This window comes from Aptenodytes patagonicus, chromosome 8 (assembly GCF_965638725.1).
Source record: "Aptenodytes patagonicus chromosome 8, bAptPat1.pri.cur, whole genome shotgun sequence".
In the NCBI taxonomy this organism is placed as follows: Eukaryota; Metazoa; Chordata; class Aves; order Sphenisciformes; family Spheniscidae; genus Aptenodytes; species Aptenodytes patagonicus.
Genome location: NC_134956.1, coordinates 11,373,309 through 11,393,260, shown reverse-complemented (window position 1 = coordinate 11,393,260; position 19,952 = coordinate 11,373,309). Strand labels below are relative to the sequence as shown.

Genomic DNA, 19,952 nt, shown 5'->3' with positions numbered 1-19,952 from the left:
CCGAGAGGTGCACAGCACATGGGGGATGGAAGGGACTGTGTCCTCATGCCGGCTCACCTGCTCGCCCCGGTCGCCCTTCTCACCCCGGTCACCCTGGGAAAACAACGCGGTGGGCATCATGGGGCTGTCCCCAAGCCCCTGGACCAGGTCCCCCAGCCCTCACCCTGCGCCTCCGCACACACTCACCTTCTCGCCAGGCCGCCCGGCCTCCCCCAGCTCCCCAGCCCGGCCCGGCACCCCGGGGATGCCCGGCTTGCCAGGCTCCCCCGGCTGCCCGGGCGGCCCCTCGGGACCCCGCTCACCCACAGCGCGGCCCGTGGGGCCCTGGGGGCCGGGGGAACCTGGGTCCCCCTTGTCACCTTTAGGTCCTCGCTCACCGGGGAAGCCTAAGGAACCCTGCAAAATATAACGCCATGCTGCCAGAACTAGACCTGTGCCGGGGCTGTCAGGTCCCCCGAGCATCCCAGGGCTGAGCTGACTGTGCAGCCCCCCCAGCCAGCCCAGTTAAGGGGGAGCGGGGCAGCGTGTTTGGGCATGGCATTGAGCCCAGCTCTGCTCACCTCTCGGCCTGGAGGCCCCCTCTCTCCTGGGTCCCCCCGGCTGCCCTTCTGGCCCCGCAGCCGCTCGGACACCGGCAGAAATGAGTCCGAGCTCCCATCATAGGCACCCGTGAGCTCCTTCAGGGATGAAATCTGGGAGGGAGGGAGGGAAGAGCCATCGGTCAGGGGGTCAGCGCAACCCAGGTGTGGCAGCACCCCATGGCCCCGCCAACCCATCCCGGGTTGCTCAGGTTTCCCACTGCCTCCCATGTCCCCACTCCTGCTGCCGCATGGCAGGAACAGCCCCCAGCCCAACAGCCGGGCACTACGTACCTTGATGCCAAGCGCTTCCAGGCTACGTTCAATGTTCTGCAATAAAGACATTAAAAACAAAGCGAGTGTTGGCTTGCTCCCACCGTGGGGGCTGTGGAGGGTCCTCTGTCCCCCAGGGCTGACGTCCCAGCCCAGCAGGTTGCAGGGGGACTCACCACTGCAGTCCCAGGGTCTCCGCGTGCTCCAGGGTTGCCAGGCCGCCCCTAGGTTTGCAGAGAGAGAGGGAATGCAAAGATGTACAGAGGTGCGGTGGGTGAGGCGAGCAGTGCTGATGCTGCCCTCAGTAGGTTTCAGAGTTAACACTGCTAGTGCTGCCTGTGCAGGGGCTGTGGTTGCCACCACCCTGGGGTGCTCGCAGCTTATCAGGCTCGGTGCTTGGTACTCACCGGCTCCCCTCGCAGTCCAGGCTCCCCCGGGTCCCCCTGAAACACAGCAAAGGCATCAGGGGGGGCAGAGCCAGGCTGCCCAGCCCCAACTCCTGTGCCAGGGTCCAGCCCTGCCAGCCTGGGGGCAGGGAGTCCCACCAAGGACTTGTCCGCTCTGGCACGGGGTCCTCCAGACCTTTGCCTTGCGGGGCTTGGGGGCAGGAGCACACCTACCTTCAGTCCAGCCACCCCACGGAGGCCTGGCGAGCCCTGGAAGATGCAGAGGGGACACAATGGCACCCAGCACCCATGGACATGGAGCAGTGCCCCAAGGGAGCCATGGGCAGGGGTCTTGCCTGCCCCACGGCAGCCCAGACTCCAGGGTCTGGTGCTGGGTGGGCTCGAGGACTACGCACCTGGCCTGGGGGGCCGACCTGCCCCGGGACGCCAGGGAGGCCGGGGGGGCCGAGGGGGCCTGGCATACCTCTGTCCCCCTGCTCGCCCTTGGCACCACTGTGGCCCTGCCAAGAGAGCAGCGTCACCCCCAGGATCTGGGTGCCCAGGTCTGTAGCCGGTGGGGGCATGTACCCACCACCCCCCATCACCACGCTCCTCTGTGGAGAGGTACTCACATCTCTGCCAGGGGGTCCCGCGTCACCTTTGTCTCCCTAACCAGGAGGGAAAGGAGTTAGAGGGATGCTGCCCCAAAATGATGCTCCTGGACCCAGGCAGGGAGAAGCCACGCTGGTGTGTGGTGACTGTGCAGAGACTGCACAGGGACACCCGGGGCTCAGCTCCTTACCTTCCTCCCGTCCTCTCCAGGCGTCCCGTCTTCTCCCTGGGGACACAGGCTGCCAGTCAGCACCTGGCTCGACTGCCCAGCTACCCCTGGCACGGGCACCAGAGGATGGGGACAGGCACCGGGGGCACAGCTCAGAGCGCAGGGGCCCTTTGCCGCATGTCCCCCTTGCCTTTATGTTGGACTGGGATCACTGGCCCTCAGGACCCCTGAGTGAGCCCCAAAGCCAAGCCCTGCTCCCCCTACTCACATTCTTGCCACTGAGGCCAGGTTTGCCGTCATCACCGGGTTTGCCCTGGGAGGAAGCAGAGGCAGTGAGAGAGCCCCCCCGCTGCTTCCCCCAGCACCGGCAGCTGGGGGTCCCTGGGCCCCACCATGGCCCCAGTGTGCAGAGGGGAGCTGGGCACTGGGTGAGCCCCAGCAGACGGAGCCGGCTGGGATTGACTGTGGACAGCATGGGGCAGCACGCGCCCCCAGGGCACATGCAAGTACTGGCCAGTACTTACAGGGATGCCGGGCGGTCCCAGGGGGCCCACGGGGCCAGGCAGACCCTGCTCCCCACGCAGCCCAGGCAGCCCCTGTGGGGAAAGGAGATGGGGACCACAGGGTGGCAGGGCACCTGCCTCCCCCAGCCAGCTCTGGGAGGAGGGAGCGTGGCCTGGAGGGTGGCACCCTGCTGGGGATGGGGGATGGTCCCGCTGTGCTGTTCCGGACCAAGGAGCACAGGACAGGACATCGGTCCCTTGCAAGCGTGATGGCCGCAGTGGGAGCACAACCCAAACCCGCCCTCCCCGGAGGTACTTACGTCCCGGCCAGGGTCCCCCTGCTTCCCTGGGTCCCCCTACAGACAAGGAGCAGATGAGGGCAGGGACACCCCTGCCACGGGGCCCCCACGAGCTTCCCCAGCCTGGAGCAGAGGATGTCCCGGGGGGCAGCTTCTCCTGCCCCATCGCCCCTCCATCCTGCAGCCCCCACCTGCAGTGTCCAGGGGCGGCCATGCCCCCTGCCCCGGACCACACTCACCCGCAGCCCAGCGGGGCCTGGGGGCCCGGGTTTGCCTTCCAGCCCATTGCGGCCATCCAGTCCTGGTGGGCCACGGTCCCCCTGTAAGAGAGCAGGGCAGGAGGGCTGAAGCCGTGGGGCAGGAGTGGGGTGCTGTGGGGCAGCCGGCAGCCCCCAGCCCCAGCCCCCTCACCTTCTCTCCCGGCAGGCCTCGGTCCCCAGGGTCACCCTGCAGGGTGGGAAGAGGAGCGAGCATTGTCGCCCTTGAACGGGAGCCGAGCAGGGCACAGACCCCCTGCTCAACCCCCCATGGGGAAAGGGGCACTCACCCGTGCACCGGGGGGGCCGCGGGGGCCCTCCACACCCTGCAAGAGAGAGACACACTCAGCAGTGGGGCATGGGGGGAAAGGAGAGGGTCCTGGGTGCTTGCCCACCGCCCCCTGCACACCAGGACCCCCGGCTCTCCCGCAGAACATTGCCCATCTTGCTGTCCTGCCGCCTCCCGCACCAGAGACCTGGCACCTACCCTCTCTCCAGGCAGGCCGGGGGAGCCAGTGTCGCCCCGGGTACCCTTTGCACCATCCTCGCCCGGGTCCCCGGCGTCCCCCTGCCAGGAAAGGGCACCACGGTTAGAGGGTACTGCCCCGCTGCCAGCGCAAACACCTGTGCCAAGCCCGTGCTGAACACCTCTGCTTATGCTGTGTGGTTTAAGGGTGGGATAATAGCAAAGGTCTGAAAATATGGGCACTGGCTGAAAAAAGAGCCAGCCAAGCCGGGGGGAAGGCACCGGCCAAGGCACCCTCCAGCACCCTGCAGAGCACAGCCCGTGGTCAAAACTGCCCTGAGCCTGAGCTGGCTTGTAAAAGCAGAGCACCCAGAGCATGGGGTACTGTTGTGGGATCCCTGTGGGACTGGGGAGCCATGAGAACACTGCCTCCTTCAAGGATCTCAGCTCTACAGGGACCTTTTGCCCCATCACCCTCCTCGCAGCACCACGCAGGAGTGTCAGCCCACATGCCTCCAGATTGCATGTGCCTCCTGATGCCATGTGCCCCCCACATCCCATGTGCCCCCTGCATCCCATGCGTCTCTCAGCCACAGTGCACATCAGCTCCACATGGCGGGGGCTGTTTTGGGCAGGGAGGGCTTGGTGCACCGGGACCCCAGCACACAGCCAGAGCCCGGTGGGGGACAGCACAGGGCACCCTGCCACCAGCATCCCAGGTGACCCACTTATTACCTTCTCGCCCTTCTCCCCCACTCCTCCAAGCCCCACGTCGACCTGTGGGGCAGAGAGGGGCTGTCAGAGCGCATGGGGCTGGGCACTGGCCCATGGGCAGGGAGAGGGGTGGGGGCAGAGCTTACGGTTCGTCCTGGGGGTCCAGGAAGCCCCTGAAAGAACAGTGAGGGAAGCAGGTTAAGGGGAGCTGGCATGGCCCCAGGGAGGGCAGGGCTGGCTCCAGGATGGGGGCCAGGCAGGTGGCCCCGTGCCCCCCCCGCCACCAGTGTCACTCACCGGCTCCCCACGGTCACCCTTGCTCCCTGGTGCTCCGGGGCTGCCCTGCCGGAGAGAGGGATGGGGTGATGGGAGGAGGGGACAGGGGACCTGTGGGGCGGTGGGTCCCACGGGATGGAGAGTACCCATGGGGTAGGTGTGGCTGCAGGGCAATGGGGTTCATGGGGTTGTGGGTGCCTACAGGGCGGTGGGTGCACACAAAGTGGTACTCACGTTCCTGCCTTCAGGACCTGGATCCCCTGAGTCACCCTTCTCCCCGGGGGGGCCACGGTAGCCGGGGAGACCCTGGGTGGGGGCAGAGGGAGGGTGTGCATTAGCGGGAGCCACCCTGAGGCTGCTGGGCATCTCGCCTGCCCCAGGGTGCCCGCCAGCCCCGCACTTACCCGGGGGCCCCTGTCTCCAGGTTTGCCAGGTAGACCCGCTTCGCCCTGTGGGGAGAGAGGGGGTGAGTGGGGGGCAGTGGGGAGGGGGGCAGTGGTTACAGGGGGTCCTCACTTACCGGGGTGCCTTCATCACCCTTCTCTCCACGCTCTCCCTGTGGTACAGGTCAGTGGGCACCAGCCAGGGGGAGAAAAGCACAAGTCACCAGTGGCCCCCTGCTCCCCGCCGGACCCCACCTCCTCGGGGCCCCAGTGCCCCATGGCCCCCGGGCCCGCTACCCCCCTCACCCCACGCTACCTCCTTGCCACGCAGCCCAGTCTGCCCTGGGGTGCCTGCTCGGCCTGACTCGCCCTTCTCCCCCGGCTCCCCCGGATCGCCCTAGGCAGGGGGGAACAGGGAATGGGTCAGGGCAGTATAGGGGGAGTACGGGGGCTGCCGGGCGGAGAAGGGGCTCAGCACGGCACCCTCCACTCCCCGGAGCGGCATTGTGGTGTGGCGTGCTGGACAGCCCCTCCAGAGCCCAATGGATGGACAGACGGATGGAGGGGTGATGCCTCCTGTAGTGACATTACCTTTGGGCCGCTCCTGCCCGTGAGGCCAACGATACCCTGATTGTTGGAGAGGGAGAGCACGTGTCACCGGGGACCACGGCGGCCTCATGCTGGGGGAGGGACTGGGGCCATGAGCCCATGCCAGGGGAGGGACCGGGCCACGAGCCGGTGTCCCGGGGCAGAGCCTGGCCAGCCCCAGCCCTGGGCACACCCAGACTCACCCGATCGCCCTGCTCGCCTTTGGGGCCGGACGGCCCCGGGATGCTCAAGCCAGGGGCACCCTAGACATGAAGGGATGCAGCTTAGAGCAACTGCACAGGCACCATGAGCCCAGGGGGGGCTGTGCCGTGCCCCCTGTGACCCCCATCCCCATGCAGTACTCACACGGGCGCCTTTATCTCCTGCGTCGCCCTTGGGGCCAGGAGGTCCTTCAGGTCCTGGGAAGCCTCTGTCACCCTGGAGCAGACGAAATGGCACCATCAGCCCCCCCAAACCATCCCCCTTCCCCCCACTATAGCTGGGGACAGCCAGGTCTGGGGACCAGCATAGGCATCCCCTCAGGTTGATGCCCAGCTGTGCTGTCCCCCCTCCCCAGCCCATGGCCGTGCCCCACAGGGTGCCAGCGTGGGGCTGGGGGGGCACGGCCGGGGTAGGGTTACCTTCTCTCCTCCAACACCGGCCACGCTGGGAGCCTGGGGGAGAAGCAGAGGGGACCGTGCTGGGCGCTGCCCATGGCTCCCTGTCCCGGGGCTGGGGCAGGCAGAGATTGACCCGCCGGGCAGCATCACTTACCGGCTTGCCGGGTGGTCCCGGATCACCCTGCGGAGAGATGGGTGTCATTTCCGGCCCCTGCCCCAGCAGCCCCCTGCCACCCCACTGGAACCCTGCTTTGCCCTCACCTTCTCCCCCTGGGGGCCGGCCGGTCCTGGAGCTCCCTGTGGCAAGAGAAGAGACCTCAGGGGGCTGGCGGTGCCTGGGGATGCACACCTGGGGCATGGCAGCCCCCCGCTCCCAGGGTGCGGGGTCCACAGCACCGCAGCCGCTACCCCAACTCACCTCTCTGCCCGATGGCCCTGGGCGCCCTGGGGCTCCCACCTCGCCCTGGAGGAGGGGAGGAAGAGGAAGGTGTCAGGGGCATCCTCCCACCCCATGCCAGGGCGGCTGCTCCAGGGCAGGGCAGGCATCGCCCCGGCGTGGCTGCAGCTGCCCCAGCCCACCTACCTTCTCACCCTCGGGTCCTGGCACGCCACGGTCCCCCTGCAGAGCGAAGCAGAGAAGGGTTTCAGGGAGCCTTCCTCCCTCCATGCCACACTGCCCCTGCCCCACATGCTGCCCCAGAGCCCTTCAGGGCCCGGCCCCAAATCCCATCCGAGACCACTGGGCTCTGACAGCAACCACCACACACAGCCACCACAGGGCCACAGGGACACCAGGACCCGCCAACACTGCCAAATGGCATGGTCCTGCTCTGGCGCCATCTCACCTTCTCGCCCATCTCTCCCAGCTCGCCCGGCGCCCCGCGGTCTCCCTGGTGCAGGAGGAAGATGGTGTCAGCAGGACCCGCGGGGGACAGCACAGGTCCTGGCACAGCACCCAGAACCCTTTTCTCCCCGCTGAAGGCAAGGTGAGAGCATCCCTTTGGTCCCCACAGCACTCACCTTCCTGCCCTGCTCCCCCGGTGGTCCCCGAGGGCCCTGCAAAGGAGGATGGAGATGTCACCTCCAGCATGGCAGGGCAAACACCCATGCTAGCTGGAGCTGGAACCCTCCGGGGTGCCTCGGGGCTCGGCTCACCAGTGAGGCTGGCTCCTGCCCACCTTACCTTCTCTTGGGAAACTTACCCGATCTCCTGGGTCCCCAGGGTGGCCGGGCGGCCCTGGGAAACCTTCTTTGCCATCACCCTGGGGATTAGGAAAGGTGACAGCCATGACCATGAGATGGGGATGCCCATGAGATGGGGATGGGCATCCCCACTGGAGAGCGGTGCAGGGTCTGGCCCCAGAGCAGAGCATCCCCACCGCCCTCTTACCTTCTCTCCCTTCAGGCCAGGGGGCCCGGAAGGTCCCCGGGGCCCGGGGTCCCCAGGCAGGCCCTGCAAGAGAGCACAGCTCAGCCCTGGGGACACATGGCTGCCGCAGCCCCACTCCCCTCTGCTGTCCCTGCTGGCCCGGGGGCCAGACTCACCGCAGGGCCGGGCTCCCCTCGAGGTGCTGCCCCATCCACAAGTCCGGGGGGACCCTGCAGAGACAGGGGTCAGCTCCTGTGTGACAGCCCCAGAGGGCTCAGTCCTTCCCAGCACCCTGGGGGGGCTGCGGTGCCCTCGGGCACCCAAGGGACCTCTGTCCAGGAGGGCAGAGGAGCCAGGGAAATGCGGAGCCACTCACCCTCTCCCCTCGGTCACCCTTCTCCCCCTGCAAGGGCAAAAAAAAGCAGATAAGGGCAGGTCTGGGCTCTTCGCCTGCCCGCTCGAATGGAAAGGCAGAACATGCTGGACAGAGCCCATCGTCAGTGGTATCAGGGCACATGCATGCCATGTGCCTCTGCACACTGCCCAGCGCCAGCAACAGCTCATGCATGTGTATGTGTGTGTGGGCACAGCCCATGAGTGGGACCAGAAGTATTGCACAGGGGAGCAGCTTCAAGCTGCTGGCTGTCCCTCCGTCTGTCTGTTCACATGTCCTCCCAGCTGTCCCCGCGCAGCACCAGGGGGGCATGTACCTTCACAAACTCTCCTGGAGGTCCCGGTGGCCCCACGGGTCCAAGCGGACCAGGGGGGCCTGGATCACCAAACGGTCCCCGTGGGCCGGGGCTCCCAGGGGGGCCAGGGCTGCCCTGGAGGACAGAGATGCTCCATTAACTGGGGCTGCAGCACAGGCTGGGGGTGCTGGCGGAGACCCCCCAGCATCACCACCCCCATACCTACCGGTGTGCCCGGCTCCCCTTTCCGGCCTGGCAGCCCCTGTCCTCCATCCACGATCACCCTGGGTTCTCCCTGAAAGAGGGGGGAGAGGAAAAAAAATTTCAGTGTCCCCATATACCCTGTTGTGTCCCTGGTGCAGGATGGGGGCCACAGTGCCACCCTGAGGCCAGGGGCCCAGCAGGGAGACAAGGAGACCCTGTGGTCACCCAGACACTGAGTGCCAGGAGGTGCCAGGGGTGGGATGTGCCTGCCAGGGTCCCCGCTGCTCCCCAGGGACCACTGTGGGACAGACCCATGCCCATCACCTACCGGCTCGCCTTTCTCCCCCTTCGGGCCAGAAAGACCCATCGGCCCCCGCGGTCCCTGGGAACGAAAGGTAAGAGTGAGGGGGTTGTAGGGTGGGGAGCGGGGCTGGGGAGGGCTGGGGCCATACTCACAGGATCCCCTCGAGGGCCGGGGATGCCCTGGGTGCCCTGGAAAACAACAGCTCAGGAGGTGAATGTGTGTCTCTGCCAGCCAGGGGAGTGGGGATGGGATGGGATGGGATGGGATGGGATGGGATGGGATGGGATGGGATGGGATGGGATGGGATGGGATGGGATGGGACGGGACAGGACGGGACAGGGGCTCCAGCCAAGGCAGGGATGGACAGTCCCTGCCCAGTACACTTGGCCTGGGACAAACACACTGGGGACAGCAGTGACCCTGCCAGCTACAAAGACCCCATGGCACAGGGAAAGGATGGGCAGAGGCCGGTTCAGGGAGCAAGCAAGGTGGGCAGGGCAATGGGAAGAGGCCACCATGCAGCAGCAAACCCGGGGGGACACCCCCGCTCACCGGCTGGCCGGGAGATCCGGGGTTCCCGGGGCGGCCAGGGCTTCCCGGTGTCCCATCAGCTCCAGGGAATCCCTGCAGGAGAGAGAAGCATCATGCCAGCACCTGGCACATCCCGGCACTGCCGGAACCCCCCAGTGCCCCAGGCAGTCCTGGTCCTGGCACTGGGAGCCCAGGACAGCCCCATGGTGGAGCCAGGTCTTAGAGTGCCTTTCCCCTGCGTGCCGAGTTGGGGTGTGAGGGAGCAGCATGGGGCTGGACCAGGGCTGCCCAAGGAGATCCCCTCTCCAGCCTGGGTGAGGAGGAAGGAGGGATGAGGGGCAGAGAGATACCCCCACAGGGCTGGGTCCCTGTGCCTGGGGAACCAGGGGTGCCTAGGTGAGGAGATTGGAGGTACTCACCCTGTCCCCCTTCTTGCCTGGCCGCTCGACACTCTCTCCCGGCAGACCCCGTGGCCCCGCAGGTCCTGGAGGGCCAGGCAGCCCATGGCGGCCCTGGAGAGACAGTGAAGAGGACGGGCTGGGTGTCGGGCAGTGGCCAAGGGATGTTCCCTTCTCTGTCCCTGCAGTCAGGCCTGGACAGGTCCCTGCCCTGGCACCCACCCGCCAGCAGGACAAGGGGACCTGGGGACCTGGGGACCATGTCGCTGCCCCCCACCAGGTAGCTACCCCCATCTCCCCCTCAGCAGGACATTACCGGCTCACCAGGGGGGCCCGGCTGCCCCGCGCGTCCTTGCAGTCCCTGCAGAGACAAAGCCAGCGCTAACTATCTGCTGCGGGCTGGCATCAGCAGTGTCTGGGGGGACACAGCCCCCACAGAGCCACCAGCGGTGGGGGGACACCAAAACACTCACTGCCTCGCCACGGTCCCCCTTCTCACCCTGCAAAGGGTCAGAGGGAGTGGGTTAGGGGCTGTACCCCCATGCTTGGCTCCCCACTGTGCTGCTGCCATCAGCAAGCTTGGGGGTCCCCGGCAGCATGGTGCGGCATGGCATGGCATGGCATGGCACGGGGATGCTCACCCTGGGGCACTGCACGGTGCAGGGCTTCAGCTCCGGCTCTGGCTGGCAAGACAAGGGAAGCCCGTGTGAACCTGGGAGTAGGAGAAGCCTCTGGCCCCCATGGGGCTGCTCCCACTCTGCACCCCCCGGGGCACCCTGGCCCCTTACCCTGGTGGAGATGATGGTGCAAAGGTCGTCAGTGAGCTCCCCCTCCAGCTCTGCCAGGGCACCGCTGCCATGGTAGATGTACCGCGGGTCCTCGCCGGTGACCACACGCTGGAGCTGCTCCCGGTCCGCCCCCTCCAAGCCCACCGCCAGCACCTGGACCCCTGAGCCGAGAACACCCTCAGCACCCCACAGGACATGGCCCCCTCGCTGTGCACCCCGCTGGGACCTCATCCATCCTCACCCCCAGCCTTGACGTCCCTGGCCGCAGCAATAGCATCATCCCCGGAGGGGCCGTCAGCCAGGACCACCAGCACCGCTGGCACACTGGGCCGGCGCCCTGCACCAGGGCTCAGCAGGTAGGTCCTGGCGAAGGTGATGGCTGCCCCTGGGGAGGGAGAAGGAGGAGGGGGGCGGTCAGCGGGGTACTGCCGGCCGCTGCCCTGGCTCCCGGCGCAGCCCCTCACCGATGGCATTGCCGCTGGGCTCCTCGTAGCGCATGGTGCGGATCTGCTCCAGCACGGCGGGCAGGTCGCTGGAGCGGTTGAGGAGCAGCCAGGGCAGGCTGCGGTAGCTGTACGTGGCCAGAGCCACCTGCGAGGGCATGGGGGAGCGGTGGGCACCGCTGCCCGCCCGTGCCCCCCAGGCCCCCACCGCCACGGCAGCCCCATACCTGGGTGCCCTCAGGGCCCAGGTGCCCCAGGGCGGACACAGTGTTGGAGAGGAGGGTGCGGACAGCATCAGCGCTGGAGGAGCTGTCACGGGTGCCGTGCACCAGGAAGATGATGTCACCACGGGCATCCCTGCAGACTGCGGATACAGGGAAGGGGTGAAGCTGCTGGCAGAGAGAGGACAAGCCCAGCCTGTCCCCCTGGCACAGCCCTGCTATACCTGTGCGCTCACTGACAGAGGTCTCAGTGCCTGGTGTGCTACCCAGGAGCGGGCGGAGGGTGAAGGTGTAGCGCTGGCCCAGACGCAGCCCGGAGACCTCCTGGGAGCTGGCAGCGCTGGGCAGCGTCCGCCCCGTCTGTCCCCCAGCTGCCACCCAGAGGACAGAGTCAGGGGGGCCAGCGAGACCCTGTGGGAATGCTGTCCCCTGCCCTGGGGCCGCCCACCCACCTCACCTGCGGGGGGGGTCCAGGAGAGGACGTAGCTGGAGGCGCCGGGGACGGGGGTCCAGGCAAGCATCACTGAGTCTCTCCGCACCTCCGTCACCCGCAGGCTGGTGACGTGGGCCGGGGCAGCTGCTGACGAGGAGGAGGAAAGGGTGTCCCAGCCCACTGGGGCAGCCCCCACCCTACTCCCGGCCCCCCATCCATCACCCTCCCCCAGCCCAGTGCTGGGACAGCCCAGTCCCCGGGTGCCCCTCTGGGCTCCAGTGTCGCGCCGGCTGTCCAGTGCCCCCTTGGCCCCATGCAGCCCCTTACCAGTGACAGCGGTGATGGTGGCTGACTCGCTCTCTCGGCCGCCGACTAGGCTGGTGACGCTGATGTGGTAGCGCCGGCCTGGCTCCAGCCCCCCCAGGTCGTAGGAGCTGGCGGTGGCTGGGAGCTGCTGGCTGTGCTGGGGCCCCCCTGCCCAGGGGGAAAGAGGGGTGAGGGGGTAGGGTGCAGGGGCTGGCGGGGATGCAGGGGTGCCAGCCGGCCACACTCACCCTCGGCCAGGCGCCAGACCAAGCGGTACCCAGCACTGCCGGCTGCTGGCATCCAGGCCAGGCGCAGGCGGTGCTCAGAAGCCTCTGTCACCTGGAAGCTGCTGACGGGGGGCACTGGGGCTACCTCCGCTGTGGGGCAGAGGGGCAGGCGTTAGGGGCAGGGGTGCCTGGCACCACCCTAGTGCTGCCCCCTGCCCCAGCACTCACGGGTGGTGACGATGATGGAAACGGGGTTGCCCTCCCGGTTGCCGATGAGCGCCGTCACCTTCACGGTGTAGGAGACGCCACCCTCCAGGTCGGGGATGTCGAAGGAGCTGGTGTGGCCGGGAACCCGCCGGCTGCTCTCCGAGCCCCCTGCCAAGGACCGCGGCATCAGACCCCACCCTACCGCCCTCACAGCCCGTCCCCATCCCTGTCCCACGGTACCGTCCCTGCGGCTCCACACCACGCGGTAGGCAGTAGCTCCCGGTACACCGACCCAGGTGACGCGGGCAACGTTGCTCCTGGATGCCTGCACCTCCAGCTGGGATACCGTCCCCACCTGCTCGGGTGCTGTGACACCAAGAGGGCCACTGTCACCCAGGCCCAGGGCAAGTGGCACCAGCTGGCACCGACAGGTAGGGGGACACCTCACCTATCCGCCCTGTGGTGGTGACAGGGCTGCCCTCACGGCCATCCACAATGGCTGAGACACCGACGGTGTAGACAATGCCAGCACGCAGCCCCTCGATGGTGAAGGCGGTGGGGTCAGCGGGGAGGAAGCGGGATTGCTCCAGACCTAGGAGAGACGGTTGGGCTGGGAAGGGCTCCGGCACCACTGCTGCGGCACCCTGCAGTCCCCACACTCACCATCACTGCCTCGCCAGGTCAGCAGGTAGCCCCCGGCACCTGGCAGCCCTCGCCAGGTGACCCGCAGCTGGCTGGGACCGGCCTCTGTCACCCGCAGCTCCGAGATGCTGCCCACTGTCGGGTACTCTGCACCGCCACATGGCACCGTGGCGTCACCTCAGGGTGCCCAGAGAGGCCCCATGGCTGCCCCGGTGCCCCAAAGGTTTGCAGGGGGATCAAGGACCAATGCATGCCCGGGGGGGAAACAGCACCGGGACTCCCAATGCCAAGCCCCAGCGTGGACTTACTAAGGTGGACGGTGAGCGTGGCGGCGCTGCCCTCCCGGCCACCCACCAGCGCTGAGACACGCACCAGGTAGGCGATGCCCTCCCGGAGGTCACCCAGCTCCAGCCCCGTCTGGCTGCCCGGGATACGCCTCGTCCTCTCCGTGCCATCTGCCGGGAGCAAGGTGGCCATGGAACCTCAGCTCCAGCTGGCTGGGTCACCCAGGTGCCACCCGCGCTCCCACCTGCAGACTCACCCTGGTTGTTGCGCACTACCACTTTGTATTCGGTGGCACCGGGGACACTGGTCCAGCCCAGCCGCACCCGCCTGCCCGCCTCTTCAACGAGCCGCAGGTCCGACACGGTGCCCACGGGTGCCTCCACGCCTGCGAGGGGATGCGGTGAGGCACAGCCAGAGCCATGCAGCCTGGACAGCATGGCCCCCATCCTCACTCCGGGCCGTGACTGGAGAGCTGGGGGTCTCATGGCCAAGGGGGTCCCTGGGCTGAGCAATGCCACGCAGGACATCCCTCCATCCCAGTGGCTTGGGAGGGTGGGGGACAACCCAGGAGACCCATGGCGGTTGCTCACCTGTCTGGAAGGTGGTGACAGGGGTGGCTACCTCCCCGCCGTCGTAGAGCGTGTAGAGGGTGATGCGGTACACAGTGCCTGGCTGCAGCCCTGTCAGCTGGTAGGTGTTGGTGCTGCTGGGGAGTGACACCGTCCTGGGGGGCTCCGGTCCTGCGGGGAAGGGAGGGTCACTGCTGGCTGCAGGCGCAGGGGGTCTCTGGGGGGGGACCGGGTGTCCCGAGCCCACCTGTGGCTCTCTTCCACTGCAGGCGGTAGCCACGGGCATCGCGGGCGCCAGTCCAGAGCACCTGGATGGATGTGGGGCCCAGGATGTTGGTCCGCAGCATCTGCTCCACACCTGCCTCTGCAAGAGGGACCCCGTGGGCCAGGCTGCCCTGTGCCGCTCTGCCACTGGCCACCCACCCCAGCATGTCCCTGGCCCCCGCACATGGCAGGGTAGGGAGCATCACCATGGTGTGGGGCCATGGGGGATGGTCCCCACCCCATCCTGTGGCAATGGCACCAGGGGTAGAGCCAGAGGCCAGCAGCAGGATGGCATCACCTGTACCCACCACCTACCCGTCCTCTGCCGCACAGTGGCTGTGGGCCCCTCCAGCTGCCCAAAGAGCGGGGCCACCGTCACCACGTAGTCGGTGTTGGGCTGCAGCCCCCCCAATGCGTGTGATGTCCGCCCGGCATCCAGGTCCACCCTGTGCCTGTCCTGCCCTGCGAGAGCCAGCACAGCAGTCCCTTGGGGGGGTCTGGGCAGCGGGTCCAACCACCGCCATCCTGTCCCTCCTCCCTGGGGCCACCAGCAGAAGGGGAGCAAGCTCTGGGATGGGCACCTACCTGTGAGGGTTGCCCAGGAGAGCCGGTAGCCGGTGGCACCGCCAATGGGCTGCCAGGCCAGCAGCATGCTCTGCGCCGAGATGTTGTGGATGGCCAAATGCTGCACACCCACCAGGCGCCCTGCAGGTGAGAGGTGCCCATCGCATCCCCCATGTGACAGCGGGGCAGGGGGCAGCAGGAAGCACTTTCGCCTGCAAACCCACCTGCTCTGTGGGGGGGAAGCCCCCTTGCCCCTGCTCATGGATGCTGAACTGCACTGAGGTCACCAAATGCAGCCCACGCCTGGGCGGCTCCTTCAAAGCACCCCAGCAAACTGGAGCTCAAACACCTTCCTCTTAATGCCTTAAATACTTACTGTGGGTTAAGGCTGCCTGGGGCAGCTGAACGAATTGGTTTGCCAAAATTTGAGGTTTGTAAAGGTGTTGCCCCGGGGCCTCACCCCCGCTCCTGCCCGGCAATGCTTTCCACCACCCTCACGGAAACCATGTTTTCTTCTCAAAGAGCATGGTGCTTGAATTTATAAAAAAAACCCTGCATTTTTTCGGTTGACATTTTTACGTCACGTGGGGAAAGCTCCAGCAGAAACACTCCCATAAGGCTATGAAGGAGTTGGGAGAGCACACAGTGCTGCATCCCCTCAGGGAGCACCTTTTGGGGCTCAGAGCATCGCTTTGTAGTCGTGCTTACCCGCATCCCCATTCTGGGCCCCCCAGGCAGCAATGGGCCAGGCAGCCCCATCCCCATGGGGCATGGTGACTGGAGGGGCATCCCTGAGCTGGGAACTCATCCCTGTCCCCGGCTGAGCCCAGGTCCAGGCATGGGGCTTACGTGTCCGGGCGGTGAGGGTGGCGGGGACAGCGGGCTGCTGCACGTAGCGGGGTCGGAGCATCACCACGTACTCAGTGTCAGGGCGCAGGTTGCTCAGTGTGGCTGACTGCGCGCTGGCCCCCAGGCTCTTCTCCTCCCCCTGGGCTGCTCCTGGTGGGGAGGTAGAGGAGTAAGGGTGGGCGTGGGGGCACGGCACGCGCCAGGCCCAGGAGGGAAGGGGTGTCCGCAGGCCAGCACCCTGCCACGGGGATGCCAGGCAGTGCCAGGGGTGGGGAGCACGGGGAGAGGCTGGGACAGCAGCCAGGGCAGGGGCACCCCCCAAAGTGCCTGGGGCCAGGGAAGGGCTGCCAGGTGTGCAGCTCCAGCCCAATGCCTGGCTGGAACTGGGGTCTGCCACCCACCCCCCACGTGCAGCAACCGTGGGGGCACATGCACGCCTGCGCTCCCAGCCCCGGGCCGAGGCACGCACCGGGCCCCCAGCCATTGTGCACACCCAAGCACATGCTCCGAGCCCTGCACACTAAAGCCTCCGGGTGTAGGAACACACATGCTGCCTCCACGCCTCTGCATGCACACGTGCCCCACAGCCCGCGCACGAGCACCGGCCGCTGCAGTGAAGGCAGGCATGCACACACCCATGGCACTCTCGGCATGCACCCCCTGCATCAACCCCCATCCATGCACCCCCCTGTGCATGCACCCTGCCATGCAACCCCCTGCCATGTCCTGCCCAGCTCACGGGGCTGCGCAAAGGCAGAGCATCCAGGCAGCACCATCCCCTCGCAGGGACCGTCCCCTCACCTTGCACAGCATAGCTGAGGCCGTAACCCTGGGGGGGCTCGGGGCCAGGCTGCCAGGCCAGCCGCAGGAAGGTCGGTCCGGTCTCTACCACGCGGAAATCCAGCACAGAGCCAGCATGGCTCTCTGGGGGCACACAGAGCCAGGGATGAGCCCCCAGCCCCACGTGCTAAGGGCACCCAGCGCCTGCCCGTGTCCCTAGTCCCATGGGCATGGACACTCACGGGTGCGTGCTCGGCCGGACACCGACTCGCCGATGCTGTTGGCATACTGGGCGGTGACAGTGACCAGGTACTCCGTCCCCACGCGCAGCCCCCGCAGCACAGTGCTGGTCTCCCGCGGCCCCAGGCTGACCTGGACAGGGACAGTGTCATCCCCTCGCCATCCCCAGGCCACACATAGGGCCACCGAGGACCCCCAGGGACTCAGCAGGCAGGTGGGAGCACTCACCTCCTGCCTCTCTGCCACGATCGGCTGCCCCAGCCCCGTCAGTGGCACGTGCTGCACCCGGTAGCCGGTGACAGGGCCGCTGGCCGCTGTCCAGCGGATCTGCAGCTGGTCGAGGCCCCGCTCCAGGATTTCCAGGTTGGAGGGGCCCACATGGCTCGGCCCGTCTGTGGGGGACCACAGGGGCCATCAGCTCCAGGGTGCATGGAGCGGCGGGGAGAGTTTGCCGGGGCAGCACAGCCACATGCCCGGTGAAACAAGATAGCCAGGAGGGAATTTTGGGGAGGATGGGTGCTAAGGGTGCACCCAAGGTGAGCGCATCCTGGCACCCAGCACTGCCAGCACCCTCGCCCTGCAGGGAGGAGGATGGGGGCCCATACCCAGCAGGCGTAGGGTGCCCCCGACGCTCGTGCACACCCTGCGTGTCATCAGTGGCACCAGCGTCCCCAGCAGCTTGAAGTCTCCGACGTAGAAGAAGAAGGCATCGGTGGGCATCGAGGCCACACGAATCAGCTCCTTGTGGTCAGCGTTCTTGATCCCTGGCAGGGATGGAGATGACGGGTGAGAGCAGGGACCCTGAACTCAGCGGGAGACCTCCTCACCCAGCGCTGAAGCCTCGCTCACCCACGGCAAAGACCTTGATGCCCTGACTCTTCAGCTTTGCTGCCGGCCCCTCGGCATCATCCTGGGACTTGCCATCCGTGATGAGGATGCAGATCTGTGGGGCCAGGCGAGAGCCGTGAGACTCAGCCCGATGCCCACAGACCCGCCACATCCCCACCCCGGGTGTCCCCAGGGCTACCGCCCTGCGTGTACCTGGGGGACCCCAGGCCGGAGCTGCGTGGGGCCGAAGAACTTGTCAGCAACGTAGCGGAAGCCGGCACCAGTCCGCGTGTTGCCACCCTTGTAGCTCAGCTGCTGGATGGCCCTCCGGACGCTTGTGCCGTCGGTGTGCTGGGAGAAGGGGAACTCCACCCTAGGGGGCATGGGGGGACATGTCACTTCACAGCCCTGCCGCCCCGCCACCCTGCATGCCCCCTCCCCAGGGCTCACCGCGGCTCATCACTGTACTGCGCCACGGCGAAGCGCACCGCCTTCTCACCCACCACCTGCACAAAGGGCCCCACCAGGTCGTCCATGAAGGTGCGGACGGCACGGAAGTTGTTCCTGCCGATGCTGGACGAGCCGTCCACCAGGAAGACGATGTCGGCCTCCAGCACATCCTCGCACACCGCTGCGGGGCGGTGACAGCGCTCAGGGCATGGACCGGCACCACGGCATGGTGGTGCTGGGCCCCTCTCACTGTCCTCCACCGCGTGCACCCAGTGCTCAGCACCCACCTTGGTTCCTCTTCTGTGCCATGGCAGCCGGGGGGCTGAGGAGCACAGGGAGCATGGCAAGGAGCAGGAGCCAGCCACTCATCGTGGGAGCCTATGGGAGAGGATGCTGCCACCAACGCTCTACAGCAGCCCCATGCCTCTGGGGAGAGCGGTGACAGAGCGGCAGGGCCCGGGAGGTCCCAGCACCATGCCATGCCAGGACACCTGGCAGCCTCGGGGGGGCAAGGTGCCAGCACCGCCCTGGGCACCACTGCTGGCACCCCACGGCGCTGGGGAGAGCCCCCGCTTTGGGCCGGGGCAGGGAGGCAGCAGAGCCGTGCCCGGCCATGTTACCACACGTCGCCAGCACCGGAGGAGCAGCCGGCAGCACCCAGCACCCGGACAGCATGCCGGGTCCGCCGGCTCACCGGAAAGTGCCGGGTGGGCAGCGGCTGGCCCGCGGCTGGCCAGGTGGGAGCGGTGCCGGTGGCTGCCCCACGGCACGGCACGGCACGGCACGGCACGGGCCGGCGGCGGTGCCGGGCGCGGGAGGGCACGGTCGCGTGTATGCCCCGCGCCGGCCAGCGCCTGGCCCCGCTCCAGCCGTCCCCGTTCAGCCTGGCCCGGCCTGGCCCGCGGCCCCGCTCGCTGCCCGACGCCCGGGGGAGCCGTGCCCCGGCCGGCGGGAGGCTGCCAGCCCCGGCTGCGGGGTGTGCACGGGCTCTGCCTCCACAAGCCCTTCCCGCTGCCTGCCGCCTGCCTGCCTGCTCCACGCCTCGGCACCGGCAGCAGCTCACCCCGCCTGCCTCTGCCCGCCGGTCCCCCTGCCTGCAGGGGCGCTCCACCACCCCAGGAAGGGTGGCAAAAGCGGGGTGCTCTAGGGCAGCGGGGAGCCAGGGTGGGCAAGCCCTGCCCGCGAGTCCCCACGCCCCGCCGCTTCCCACGCACACGGCTGCGGGGGGCACCCGGCCTGACACCACTGCGATGGCCACGCCGGGTCTCAGCCCAAGCGCAGCCCGGCCCGGCTGAACCCGGGAGGTGCGAGCCCGGCGGCCGCCCCGGCGCGGGAGGGCGGACGAGCGCCCACGGGTGCCCGCGTGGGGTCTCGGTCCTGCCCCGCAGCGCCTCCCGCCTGCAGCGGGACCCCCCGCGACAGCCCCCCCGGCCGCACGCACTCACCCACCGCCCCCCGCGGGGCTGCACCGTGCCGTGCCGTGCCGCTCCGTGCCGAGCCGTGCCGAGCCGAGCCGGGCGCAGGCGGTGCCGGCGCGGAGCGGCCCCCGGCGCTCCCGCCCCTTTATTGAGGGCGGCCCGGAGCGCGGTGCCGGGGCGGGGGGGGGAGCGGGAGCGCCGCAGCCCCCGCCCAGCCCGGCCCCCCAAAAAGGGCTTTTCCCACCCGCTCCGCGGGGAGGGGAGGAAAGCGGCTTTTCGGGCTGTTCCCCCCCCCGAAGTGCCACCCCTGGCTCCCCCGCCGGTTGCACCCCTGGGCAGCGGCTGGAGGGCTCCGGGATGGGGATGAAGCAGGAGGGGGTTGGACCCCCGGGAAGGGTTTCTGCTGGGCTTGCCACGGAGACCTCAGTGCGGGGCTGAGCGGGCCCCGGTGGGGCTCAAGGCAGTTTTCCCTCCAGCATCTCCATCCTCCGTGTCCCAGGAATGTGGTGAGCGGCTCAGGGACTTGCCAGCCAGGAGCTGGCCGCACACCTCCATCCATCTTGGGGGAGTGTGTCCCCAGGGACCTCAGGGCACTGCCTGGCCCTGGGCAGAGCTGGGCAGAGCTGGGCAGAGCTGGACAGAGTGGCCACGGGGACCTGAGCCCCTGGCCCCCTCCACGTTAGGGCCTGGCTCTGAGCACCAGCCCTGGGAAGGATGATGGTGGTGGAGAAGGCCTGCTCCCCATTACCAGCACAGCTCCCATGAGGTTGCAGGGTGGCCGGGCCTCAGCCAGGACCTTTCCTGCACCCACAACTCATG

General features: G+C 67.9%; 1 protein-coding gene across 1 annotated transcript in view; it reads right to left on the bottom strand.

The window, feature by feature from the left end:
• Nucleotides 1-19,223, bottom strand: part of COL7A1 (collagen type VII alpha 1 chain) — a 31,529-nt gene extending 12,306 nt beyond the window's left edge. Inside the window, 75 exon segments of the mRNA XM_076346363.1 lie at nt 58-93; nt 187-396; nt 561-692; nt 873-908; nt 1,028-1,075; nt 1,259-1,294; nt 1,472-1,507; nt 1,654-1,758; nt 1,870-1,905; nt 2,040-2,075; nt 2,287-2,331; nt 2,543-2,614; nt 2,842-2,877; nt 3,060-3,140; nt 3,232-3,267; nt 3,368-3,403; nt 3,565-3,645; nt 4,279-4,320; nt 4,404-4,430; nt 4,555-4,599; nt 4,768-4,839; nt 4,938-4,982; nt 5,054-5,089; nt 5,233-5,313; nt 5,508-5,543; nt 5,708-5,767; nt 5,871-5,942; nt 6,146-6,178; nt 6,279-6,305; nt 6,386-6,421; nt 6,543-6,587; nt 6,708-6,743; nt 6,970-7,014; nt 7,145-7,180; nt 7,327-7,386; nt 7,515-7,577; nt 7,670-7,723; nt 7,870-7,896; nt 8,204-8,317; nt 8,409-8,477; nt 8,715-8,768; nt 8,843-8,878; nt 9,243-9,314; nt 9,641-9,733; nt 9,936-9,980; nt 10,093-10,119; nt 10,261-10,302; nt 10,408-10,568; nt 10,649-10,792; nt 10,872-10,998; nt 11,078-11,214; nt 11,296-11,442; nt 11,529-11,648; nt 11,832-11,978; nt 12,059-12,187; nt 12,266-12,412; nt 12,485-12,610; nt 12,693-12,836; nt 12,908-13,033; nt 13,195-13,341; nt 13,428-13,556; nt 13,762-13,911; nt 13,988-14,104; nt 14,320-14,466; nt 14,590-14,709; nt 15,418-15,567; nt 16,219-16,341; nt 16,440-16,569; nt 16,666-16,829; nt 17,043-17,201; nt 17,287-17,380; nt 17,479-17,638; nt 17,716-17,896; nt 18,003-18,093; nt 19,161-19,223. Coding sequence (XP_076202478.1) covers nt 58-93; nt 187-396; nt 561-692; nt 873-908; nt 1,028-1,075; nt 1,259-1,294; nt 1,472-1,507; nt 1,654-1,758; nt 1,870-1,905; nt 2,040-2,075; nt 2,287-2,331; nt 2,543-2,614; nt 2,842-2,877; nt 3,060-3,140; nt 3,232-3,267; nt 3,368-3,403; nt 3,565-3,645; nt 4,279-4,320; nt 4,404-4,430; nt 4,555-4,599; nt 4,768-4,839; nt 4,938-4,982; nt 5,054-5,089; nt 5,233-5,313; nt 5,508-5,543; nt 5,708-5,767; nt 5,871-5,942; nt 6,146-6,178; nt 6,279-6,305; nt 6,386-6,421; nt 6,543-6,587; nt 6,708-6,743; nt 6,970-7,014; nt 7,145-7,180; nt 7,327-7,386; nt 7,515-7,577; nt 7,670-7,723; nt 7,870-7,896; nt 8,204-8,317; nt 8,409-8,477; nt 8,715-8,768; nt 8,843-8,878; nt 9,243-9,314; nt 9,641-9,733; nt 9,936-9,980; nt 10,093-10,119; nt 10,261-10,302; nt 10,408-10,568; nt 10,649-10,792; nt 10,872-10,998; nt 11,078-11,214; nt 11,296-11,442; nt 11,529-11,648; nt 11,832-11,978; nt 12,059-12,187; nt 12,266-12,412; nt 12,485-12,610; nt 12,693-12,836; nt 12,908-13,033; nt 13,195-13,341; nt 13,428-13,556; nt 13,762-13,911; nt 13,988-14,104; nt 14,320-14,466; nt 14,590-14,709; nt 15,418-15,567; nt 16,219-16,341; nt 16,440-16,569; nt 16,666-16,829; nt 17,043-17,201; nt 17,287-17,380; nt 17,479-17,638; nt 17,716-17,896; nt 18,003-18,084 — 6,336 coding nt within the window. The 5' untranslated portion in view covers nt 18,085-18,093; nt 19,161-19,223.
• Between the last annotated feature and the right edge of the window lie 729 nt (nt 19,224-19,952).